This window comes from Oncorhynchus nerka, linkage group LG8 (genome assembly GCF_034236695.1).
Source record: "Oncorhynchus nerka isolate Pitt River linkage group LG8, Oner_Uvic_2.0, whole genome shotgun sequence".
Taxonomy (NCBI): Eukaryota; Metazoa; Chordata; class Actinopteri; order Salmoniformes; family Salmonidae; genus Oncorhynchus; species Oncorhynchus nerka.
The window spans coordinates 16,837,337-16,849,223 of NC_088403.1; the positions used below are offsets into that span (position 1 = coordinate 16,837,337).

At 45.0% G+C, this 11,887-nt stretch overlaps 1 protein-coding gene across 9 annotated transcripts in view; it reads right to left on the reverse strand.

Moving 5' to 3' along the window:
* chchd3a (coiled-coil-helix-coiled-coil-helix domain containing 3a) overlaps window positions 1-11,344 on the reverse strand; it is a 32,983-nt gene extending 21,639 nt beyond the window's left edge. The window contains exons 1-5 of one of the 9 annotated variants that reach the window (XM_065021453.1): window positions 11,098-11,343; window positions 9,419-9,658; window positions 8,496-8,525; window positions 8,402-8,450; window positions 171-264 (exon numbers count right to left, since the gene is read on the reverse strand). In XM_065021453.1, coding sequence (XP_064877525.1) covers window positions 171-264; window positions 8,402-8,450; window positions 8,496-8,525; window positions 9,419-9,658; window positions 11,098-11,178 — 494 coding nt within the window. In that variant the 5' untranslated portion in view covers window positions 11,179-11,343. Of the gene's footprint in view, window positions 1-170; window positions 265-8,401; window positions 8,649-9,319; window positions 9,659-11,097 lie in introns of all 9 variants that reach the window. The other 8 variants (XM_065021454.1, XM_065021450.1, XM_065021451.1 and 5 more) reach the window with 8 other exon arrangements.
* Window positions 11,345-11,887: the final 543 nt, after the last annotated feature.

Here is an 11,887-nt window from a genome sequence, read left to right on the forward strand (position 1 = left end):
AGGGCTATGGTCAGGGGTGGGGCTTAGACAGGATACATTCCTAAACCTACTGCATTGTTTTGTATGAGGCTGTTCGAGGACAGTTACTGTACTACAGTGGACAGGTAAGGCTGATGTGGTGGTGTTTAACCATGGTGGTTCATAGGGACGTGTGTGTGTGTGTGTCTCACCATGCTTGCAGCTCCTGCTCAGCCTTCACCCTCTCCTTCAACAGGCCTTTCTGCAGATCCTCTGTGATCTTCTTCCTCAGCTCCTCTTCATCAACTATAGGAGAGAGACAGACAGGCCAGGGTGAGGCACTGTGGACCAGTGTGTGACATGTACTGTATGGTTTACCATGCATATGTTGACAAGCTGTGGGCAATAAAACATGGTGTGTGTTCTGTGAGGGTAGTGAGGTGGGACGGGCCTCTCAGGCTCTCTAGACTTATGAGCTATGCAGCCAGAAGAGAGGAGGCCTATGCAGCCAGAAGAGAGGAGGCCTATGCAGCCAGAAGAGAGGAGGCCTATGCAGCCAGAAGAGAGGAGTCCTATACAGCCAGAAGAGAGGAGAGCTATACAGCCAGAAGAGAGGAGAGCTATACAGCCAGAAGAGAGGAGGGCTATACAGCCAGAAGAGAGGAGGGCTATACAGCCAGAAGAGAGGAGGCCTATACAGCCAGAAGAGAGGAGGCCTATACAGCCAGAAGAGAGGAGGCCTATACAGCCAGAAGAGAGGAGGCCTATACAGCCAGAAGAGAGGAGGCCTATACAGCCAGAAGAGAGGAGGCCTATACAGCCAGAAGAGAGGAGGCCTATACAGCCAGAAGAGAGGAGGCCTATACAGCCAGAAGAGAGGAGGCCTATACAGCCAGAAGAGAGGAGGCCTATACAGCCAGAAGAGAGGAGGCCTATACAGCCAGAAGAGAGGAGGCCTATACAGCCAGAAAAGAGGAGGCCTATACAGCTAGAAGAGAGGAGGCCTATACAGCCAGAAGAGAGGAGGCCTATACAGCCAGAAGAGAGGGCTATACAGCCAGAAAAGAGGAGGCCTATACAGCCAGAAGAGAGAAGGGCTATACAGACAGATTAGAGGAGGGCTATACAGCCAGAAGAGAGGAGGGCTATACTTACAGAGGAGGGGAGAAGGGAGGGTTAGATCTGCCACGCACCACCAATCACCTGCGCTATTAAAACCTCATCACACAACCTCCCCACACATTTTTTTATAGCTTTACTTTTCCCCCAAATCTCCTTGTATTTATGTTACTGGCGTCATGGCATGTTTGACCGTGTGTCTTCTTGGTCCCATCTTGGCAGGTAATTAAGCATGAAAGTAAGACGTGGGGCGAGCTAAGAGGCCAAGACGTGCTCTGAAGGCAGAAGTGCCATGCGGTGTGTTCGGTGCAGCAGCAGCACTGCAGTGCTGGGAGAGAGAGAGAGAGAGAGAGAGGGGTGTGTGCTTACAGATGACTCAAGTGAGACTGGCGCATTACAGAGAGATGGGATAATCGCCATCGTCAGAGAGCCTGTTATTACCAGGTAGACCCGGTCGCAGTGGAACGGTGAAGGACACACACCGAAATTGGCTGGCTGGCTAACTCTCATTTGCTGAACAAGTGGAACACCTATAATCTCTAACACACTGTAGAGCAGAGCAGGAAAAGCCCTTGGAGACTGTTTATGACTGGAGCTTGTTACAGCCCAGCTTCTCGTCTGCTGGGTACCCCTCCCCCTTCGGTCCTGAGAAGGATAGGACCTCAAATAAAAATCCCCTCTAATGGGGGGATAGAGGAAAGAGAGGGAGAGGAACAGACAGGGATAGAGGGATGAGTGTAGGAGGGAGGAAAATGAGGCATGAAGCCTCTCTCCAATTCCCTGGATCTGTGGTTCAGTCAGCTTCACTTGAGAGATGTCGGTATGGCGCTTCAGTGTGTGTGTGTGTGTGCGCATGCGGAGTACCCCGCTAGGAGTGCAGGAGTCTCAGTCTCTACTGAGTTAATTAAACTCTCAGGCTAACAGAGCCCAGGCACAAGCAGGTGTCCTTCCCTGTGTTAGCTAAATAGTGCATAATAGTCAACCTGACTCATTACCTAGACCCCTCCTTGCTTCAGGTGAGTCATTATCTCAGACCAGATTGACACATTAAAATAGATGAGTATGCTATTGCAGCTCTGTTACAATAATTCTAACGGGGCCTTAAGTCAATGGGAACTTTTATGTTCCCTTTGAGTATCAACGAAGGTGTCTCCCGCCTCCTCCTGTCTTTCCTGTGCCCTCTACTGATTGTCACATCCATAAAAACAGCGGCTAGAATCCTCCCAAAAGAAAGTGTCAAAGGGAGGGTCTAAGTACCTTATACTGCCACTTCTCATCAAGGCCAAGAATAGCTTCTTGTTACCGTGACGATGCCCAGGCTCAATACCATATTTCTCTGCGGGAAAGGCATTAATCAAACAGTGGGTTGAGGGTAATGGATGCCGGGGTTAGGAGCCCCTCCATGCATCATCTCTCCGGGACGCTGATATTTGATAAGTGAATTAAAGATACGGATCTTAAAACAGAAAAGGGCTCCACAGGTCCTCTGGAGTCCCAGCCTGCTGAAAGTAAAGTCAATCCTATTTCTCCCGCTCTGTCTAACCACCTGCCTCTCTTTGTATCTCCTTCCCCTTTTCTGTCTCTCCTCCCATCTCTTTTCCTTCCTCTCCCTCCAACCTAATTTCAGAGAACAGAATGAGAGTGTAAAGGCGGGTGGACAGAGAGCCGTCTGTAGAAAATTGGAGAGAGAATGCAAAGGGAATGTTGTCATGTTGTGCAAAAAACATGCGGCAAAGAGTGTATTCCTCAGTGTTCAGGGCTCTCTAGAGGGTGGTGTGACCTGGCCAACACATCACTGACCATCTGAAATGGTCTCTCTAGAGGGTGGTGTGACCTGGCCAGCACATCACCGGGACAAACTACCTGCCCTCCAGGACACCTACAGCACCAAATGTCACAGGAAGGCAAAAAGATCATCAAGGACATCAACCACCCGAGCCACGGCCTGTTCACCCCGCAGAAACTGTCTCCGAATCTCAAGGCCTTCAGACTGCTAAATAGCCATCACTAGCCAGCTACCACACGGTTACTCAACCCTGCACCTTAGAGGCTGCTGCCCGATATAGATAGAATCACTGGTCACTTAATAATGGAACACTAGTGTGTTGTTTACATACTGCTTTAATCATCTCATATGTATATACTGTATTCTATTCTACTGTATGTTAGTCAATGCCAATCCGACATTGTGCAATCTGATATTCATATATTTCTTAATTCCATTCTTTCAGATGTGTGTATTGTTAGATATTACTGCATTGTTGTAGCTTGGAACACAAGCATTTCGCTAAACACCAGCAATAACATCTGCTAAATATATGTTACTGATCAGTCGAGAACGTTTGATAACATGGTAAACAAATGTCTGCAATCCCTTCAATTGATCCTGAAAGAGAGTAGGCCCAGCACACCTGGCACCAAGAATACATCAGAAACACTACCTGTCGAGCGAACTGCTGACAGCAACCAACACATTATCTGAAGCAGGCTAAGAGAGTGTTGGAAGACTACAGAGAAATAAACCTGTGTAATCGGTCTAGACTGGAATCCATTTTACAGCCTCCCCAGACTACACTTACATTATCATTGGATGTTATGTAGCGTTTGGCCTGACTCAACAGTTCTGGTGGTCTTACACAATTTTGTGAAGACTATGGACCAAACTGTGTAGTTCTGCAATTACAACCCTCCTCATCATCATTATACTCCATGTTCCTCCCGTACTTCCCTACTCCGAGGAAAAGGGAGTCAGCCGTAAAATGGGTTCTGATAGGATAAACATGTCAAGGGTCCTTCGGGCACTCCATCGGCTTGGCAGGGGTCGTAGACTATTCCAGATCAACAGAGCCCCCGTGTCAATCCTGAGTAGGACATGGAAATGTTAAAGAGATTAAAAACTCATCTTTGAGATGTTTCCCCAGTCACCCCCTAAACCCCGGTGAGAAAAACACAACTAGAAAGGAGCTCTTTCTAGGCAAAAGGAGATAGACGGGAGGCAAATTGTGTTTCTCATCAGACATTTCATTAACCCCGTGACCCGCATAGAGGACATAATCTGTAACATTACCACTTCTGCACGCCTCACACTCACCACCAAGATGCAGACGTTTCCAATACCTCCAAAAAGAAAAACTACCCTCGTAGCCGCTGTCTCGTGCAAAAACGTCCATCTATTCATTTCACCGATTCGCTCCTCCACCTACGCCTGTAATTTAATCACAAGAATAACTTATCACTTCCCATTTGATGATGAAGACCAGGGAAGCCATTTTAGAGGGAGAATTATGCGATGGCAGGTGTTTTATACCACTCCACTCATCTTACACCTCTCTCTCTCTAGTCATCTTTAAGCAGGCTATTAGGCCGTGCTAGCCAGTGTGTGGGCGCAGGAGTATGAATATTTATAACCTGCATAGAGCAGTGTAGGAGGCTCAACCTTGACCATACTGTAATCAGCACACACACGACGAGGCCGTGATTTAGAGACAGCCAAGAGGTCTAACTCCATACCACCACTCGTGGGCACACAATCAACACCCCCCCACCCTCCCCTCATTAAATTGCAACCTTTATGAAAATGTGGTATTGGGCTCGAGCCTTGGTGACTGTTTAACAAGACTTGCAGAATTGCAAGACAGCAGAGTTTTTCCAAAAAGATAAGACGCGATCGATACGCCAAGTTGACTTTTTCCTGTTGAGTGCATTCAAAGTGTATAAAACATTAGGAACACCTCTTTCCATGACAGACCAGTTGAAAGCTATGATCCCTTATTGATGTCACCTGTTAAATCCACTTCAATCAGTGTAGATGAAGGGGAGGAGACAAGTTAAAGAACATGGATAGTGTATGTGTGCCATTCAGTGGGTGAATGGTCAAGACTAATGATTTAAGTGGTCTTGAACAGGGTATAGTAGTAGGTGCCATGGTTTGAATGTGTCAACAACTGCAACACTGCTGGGTTCGTCATGGCCAAAAGTTCCCCTTGTGTATCAAGAATGGCCCACCACCCAAAGGACATCCAGACAATCTCACACAACTGTAGGAAGCATTGGGCCAGCATCGCTGTGGAACGCGTTCGACACCTTGTAGTCTATGCCCGACAAATTGAGGCTGTTCGGAGGGCAAAATCAATATTAGGAAGGTGTTCCTAATGCTTTGTGCACTAAGTGTATAATGAACATGGGACAACCTTGAAAACACGTATCCTTTCTTTCAATGCCGACTTACATCACTGTGCTTGTAGGCCACCCATGTTGAGAAGAATTTGAAGCCGTCACAAGAACACAACGAATGAAGGTTATAGCACTATAGAAAAGCTCCACGTGTCCTGCAGTCATCTAGTAACCAAACCACCATGCACCTGAGGAAGCCCTATAGTACTTTCTACCACACATACTGAGGGAAGGAAGAGGAGAGAGAGAAATCTTTCTCCTCCAACTCAAAGCTCATTAGTCAGATGTGAGTGTCATTACTGTCTGGTGACGTGGGCAGGAACAGAACACAACTCTTACTCTGATTGCAATGGTAACCTGTGTGGAAATTAATATGCAGCTCTGCATTACCTAACATACCAACTTAGGTAAGTTAGGAGAGAAACTGACTCACTCATGCACCAAAACGTACAACTTGATTTGTACTTGGCTACAGTGACTTATTGATGCGTCTGGGGTCTGTTACTTTCACCTAAATTCAAAAAGACACGTGGTCCAGCCGTGACCCGTATCGAAAGATGTGGAGCTCAATCAACGGTTAAAAACAAAACTACACTGCCAAAAACACGAGCTGCAATTAGGCTAGCTTCGCTAGAGCTCCTTGATGACCTTTGCCTCATCTCAAATGTCAAGTCTGGACATACTGTATACATACTGTACTGGGGCAGCAGGTAGTCTAGTGGTTAGGGTGGCGAGCCAGCAACCAAAAGATTGAAAATTAGAATCCCGGGTCCTACTGGAAAAATCTGGCAGGAACTGAGCTGGCAACCTGAGGGTTGCTGGTATCAAATCCTACATGCCATTTCCTGCCATTGTGCCCTTGAGCAAGGCACTTTACCCCCCCATAACAAGAGCTCCCTGCGTATCCAGTGTTACATCCTACCGCACCTCTCCAAAACCTGTATTGGTATGTTTGCATGTGTGCGTCTTAAAAAGCAGAAGTCAGATTTCAGTTAGACCTTCTGTGCAATTAACCAATAAAGTGATCTTAATGATGATGATGAATAGGGTGAAAAAGACATGCAAGGCATAATAGACCTCATCTGTTAGTACTATAAACAAGGGTCCTTTACTAACCGAAAAGGTGCAAACATTTAAATAGAAAAAAAATAAGTATTACCTTTTGAAGACACTAAAGACCATTCTTAAAATGATGCTTTTTAAGTGGAACTAGCTGACATGTTTTCCTTCAATAATACACAATCCCCCAAAAAACAGTTCATACAAATCCCTGATCAAAAAAATGTAGTGAGACATTGCCGTGTTTATCTTTTAATCTGCAAAGCAATTAACGTGTACAATAGGGAGTGATTTTTAGAAAGACAGAAAAACGGAGAGCGATTGCATGAATGGCCGGGCGCTAATGAAAACAGATTTATACAAAAGTGTTTTTTGTTAAGAACGTGTGAGTAGCATAACACAAGACCAATTGTATTAACAATGTCCTCAAGTAGAGAGCCCAAACAGCATATTAAGAAAGACCTGATAGCGTTAACTTACAGTACAGCATGTCTGACAGTTAATAAGTGGCTTGGGAGTTTTTCTAGGGAGATTTCTATTCCAGATTAACACTTAAGCAGAAAACGCACGCCCACAGCATTTTCATAATGATGCCCGGCTGGTTTGTTGTGTGAAACTGAGGTGTCGTTTTAATCACCAGAGGCAGCGCAGCGTGCCTTTAAGATGGCCACTTTTTAATTATCACACCCATTGTGTGCCGTCAAGGATGGGGAAACCTCTTCGCCCACCGTTGTCATCATCTGTGATGGAACCTCCCATGTCCCCATCGTTTCCTGCCTTACCTTCAACAGTCCTTTCCCTATGGTGAAAACCTGATACACTACGATACCAGTGTAAGATGACCCTTAACACGCAAGACGCAAAGCAGCCCTAAGCAAATGGGCTAGTGGAGGGATAGAATGCATCATATTTAAAGTGAAAAACAGTCAACAATTTGAGGATTTCCACAAAACAGAGGAGGAAAAAAGGGCAATGGTTTCAGCTGCCTAGTGGGCTAAAATATAGGAAATGGGCTTAAGTGCGGCATCAATTCATTAACTTTATTACAAGTAAGAATTAATCGTTTCATTAGCGCTTTGGCGATGCCAATGAATCATAATACCAGAGGCCACTGTGAGCGGAATCCTGAGAACGAAGACTAATTACAATCAGAGGGGAGAGAACATTTGTGCTGTATGTGTGGGCTGACTTAAAAGTAAGGTCAAGATTCCCAAATGATCACTGAGTACAGATCCCAAAAGCTGGACTTCTAACCCACTGAACAGTGTGATGCCTGGGGTCATGACTGTGACCTGCTGTGTGAACATGTCAATTTAAGTCAAATTGCTTTAGCTCATTTCAGAGGAAGTGGAGGCAGCAGTACGATTGACCACCTCTGAATTAGTTACGAGGTGGTCAAATACCAGCACACAGTGCAATAATCCAACTGAACCAGTAAATTAACTGACAGTCTCATTGACAGTTTGAGTGGTGTGAATGAATGCATGCATGTCATGTAAGCATGGTTCCACCGAGAGCCTTATGGCTGTACACTATAGACCCTTTATCAGACACGACACACTGATGTCACACTGTTTTGTGGAAACTCTTGGCAGCAGTAAGAAAGCATCGACATCTGTGCACATTCAACATAGCCTAGATTTACATTTTTATTACTTCTAAACCAAAAAAAATTGCAAAGATGTTTTGATTATTGCTTGAACTGTCACTAAGATTATATTTGGTTGTGATCTTTACAAAATAATTATTTTGGATGCAGCGGTTGTTAGCTAGAATGCTAACACTCATTGATATAGGATGTAGCAAAAGCTAGCCAAGGAACCATTTTACTGGTTGAAGCTGAAGTGTTTTTTAAGTATAAATGCAGTTGATTTGTGATGATGACAAACATAGTAAGCAGGACAGTCATATAAGCCTTAAAATCCAATTATAATCCAAAAGTAGTGTGAAATGCACTCAAGCAACATGTAAAGAATTATTTTGCTGCCATTCTTTAACAACTCCCCCCTTGTTCTGCCACCAACTTGCGTGCGGCAATGTTTGTAAACACAGAAAGGAGACCCTTATGTCTGTACGCCATAGTAGAACTCACCTGCATGTGCTGCTGGCGGTGCTACCGCCACTGGTTCTGGCTCTGGGGTGGGAGGAGGAAGAGGGGGGCCAACAACTTCCACTGGTTCTGGGGCGGGAGGAGGAGCAAAAGCTTCCACTGGGGGCTGAGGAGGAGGGCCAATGGGTTCACAAGGGGTAGGAGCAATGAATTCAGCTGGGGGAGGAGGCGGAGCGATGGGTTTGACTGTAGGCTGCAGGGAGAAAGCTTCCATTGGAGGAGCAGCAGACTCAACAGCAGGGGAGGAGATGGATGCCAATGAAGAGGAAAGGGGAGGAGGAGCAATGGGTTCAATTACGAGAGGGAGAGGAGGTGCAATGGGAGGAGCAGAAGCAACAGGTTTGATTACAGGAGGAGAAGCAACAGGTTCGATTACAGGAGGAAGAACAACATGTTTGATTACAGGAGGAAGAACAACGGGTTGATTACAGGAGGAAGAACAACGGGTTCGATTACAGGAGGAAGAGCAACAGGTTCGATTACAGGAGGAGAAGCAACGGGTTCGATTACAGGAGGAAGAACAACGGGTTTGATTACAGGAGGAAGAACAACAGGTGTGATTACAGGAGGATCAGCAACAGGTTTGATTACAGGAGGAAGAACAACGGGTTCGATTACAGGAGGAAGAGCAACAGGTTCGATTACAGGAGGAAGAGCAACAGGTTCGATTACAGGAGGAAGAGCAACAGGTTCGATTACAGGAGGATCAGCAACAGGTGTGATTACAGGAGGAAGAGCAACAGGTGTGATTACAGGAGGATCAGCAACAGGTGTGATTACAGGAGGATCAGCAACAGGTGTGATTACAGGAGGAGGTGCAGGGATAGTATTACGTTCCACAGCAACAGGAGCGGGAACAGGGATGGGGGCCAGGGGTTCAACCTGTGGTGGGAGGGTTACCTGCTCAACAGATGCAGGTGGTGGAGGGGATGCCACAGGCTTTAAAGCAGCTAAGGTAGGAGGCGGGATCACCATGTCAATGATGGTCGGAGCTGCTACCTGTTCCATGGGGGGTGGAGGTGGAGCCACTACTTCAGTGACAGGTGCAGGAGGTTGAGGTGGTAGTGTGATGGGTTCTATGGGTGGAAGCGAGGTGATGGGATCGAAGGGGGGTCTGAGGGGAGACACTGGAATGAGGAGGGAGGAGGGAGCAGCAACAGGGGGTGGGACCTGTGGAAGGGAGGGGGGAAGAAGGGGAGCTATGGGCTCCCTCATTCGGTTGATGACATTCTCAGAGAGCTGCAGAAGAGAGAGAAGAGCAATATGTGAGCGAAAACCAACAGGAGAGAAAAAAGCACAACTAACAAGGATACCAGATCTGAGCAACACTAAACACTTCAACTGAACCACACTCCAAAGTCTAAAAGGCAAGTTCTCACAATTTACTTGCCAAGCCTCAGCCAACTTAATCACACAAGGCTACAACTCTAGGTGCACTAGCTCTATTACATCAGCCTGAGCAGTGTTACCCCAATATGCATTTAGCAGTGGCACACACCGCTGCTAAAATGTGTCCACACCCCCAATTAGTTAGGCCTAGGCTAGCCTTGATCATGACCCCCTGTTCCATTACATAACACATACAATTGATAGATGAAGGCATCGGTTTGAACAGGAGTTGCTTGAGGTTTGGTTTTGGAAGCATTGGAAGTTTTGAAATCATTTCAAAAATCAAAAAGGTTCAATAGATACACACCTCGATAGGGTCTCCATGTTACAGCACTTGTTTATGGAAGACTAGAGGTAGCCGACGACTGGTGTTAATTAGCCATCAAGTAACTCTGGAAGTGTAGTTTAGTCGAATGGCAGCACCCATAGCTGTATGGATCTGTGCAAACCTGCTACAGTAAGTGTATATTTTACATTTGAAGGATTCTTCCTTGCTGATAAAAGGGACATGTGTTTCAAAAGCGATGATTATTGACATTTCTAAATGTTAAATCACAGAGTCTTGATTGTGGTTGGCTGAAAACTGTTGAACGAAGACAGAATGCTGCCATTGTAGAACACTGCTTGTGATATGTGGGTGTACAATCTACAACCTTAAGGTATGTTTTGTTTATTGATGCACGTGTGGCAAGAATGCAGAAGGAAAACACCCCCACACACCAGCAGATTATTCCATGTAAACATTGTCCTTTGTCTTCTAGCAACAAGGTGCTTCACAATAGGCATTTTCGTAACAAATAGTCTTTACTTGAAACTAAACTAAAGCCTCTCAACCTATATTTAATTGGCACGCAGGGTCCATTACAACAGTTAAACACTTATCAGCTTACACGTCAGACAGAAAGTTCACGACACGTGTTTTGCATGACATGGATTTAATGGTGCAACATGGATTAAACTAATGTTAATTACAAGGTCATAAAATAAGTATTATCTATTATAAACTAAATGTCGTCATTACTAAGAACTAGCTCTAGCTGTATCCAGTCATTCATAATTTAGACAACGCAACGCGAGGGCATTGTATAAGCCCCAGTGTCAAACTGACAGCAAGTTAGCTAGCCTAGCTACCATAACAAACGTTACTCTGGCATAACATTGCCTATTTGTTTGGTAGTAAGGATATAATAATGCAGTCAATCGTTCCTATCATTTTTAACGCGCTTCAGTACTTCCGAGCAGCATTTGGTTATGCAGTACCTCATTGTTGTCATCCTTTCAGTACTCACCCTTATGCCCTTCACAACTGTGATGTTGTCATTTTCATCCGACTCAAAGGAGACGCGGCGCCTGCTATTGTTCGCTCCCATCTCTGACTACAATCAGCGAAAGTGATACCTAACTGCATGCAATGGAAATTGTTGTCATCCACCTGTTTTTATCCAAAATTGTCAAGTCGCACACCGGGGACAGGGAGCTACAGGGCCGCACGCACAGAAACACTTCCGTAGCATGCCAGCTGTCCAGTAAAGGCTGCGTTTATTGGAGGTGAGAATACGTCTTGTGCAACAGAGGTGTCCATTGGTTGGGGAATATTTTAAGAGCCAAACGGATCATTATAGTGCACTTTCAATTCTGTATGCATACACATTAACCAACAAATAAATAGATAAATGGCGGGGAGAAGAAAGAAGACATGATGTAAACCACTCAAAATGAATACAACACATTATAGTTAGCTATATATATATATATATTGGGTCTTTAAAACCATACAATTGTTAATCAGTTTGGATTATACTTAGACTATATGTCATATTCACTGCTGTTCAATGGTCATTTCAATTGGCCTAATGATTTTGGGAAAAATAAACGCATAAATAGCTTCATCAGCTAAAACTCTATCAAACCCCATCAAACCCAAGCTAAGGTTATTTGATTAAATTGTCTATGTTTTTGTTGTCATTTCAGTCTTTGTAAACAAACAATGTACAAATGTAAAATATGTTGAAAACTGTCAATGATGCTGATGATGGACAATCAGTCCTTGCACCTATAATCTAGGTCCATCTTTGAATT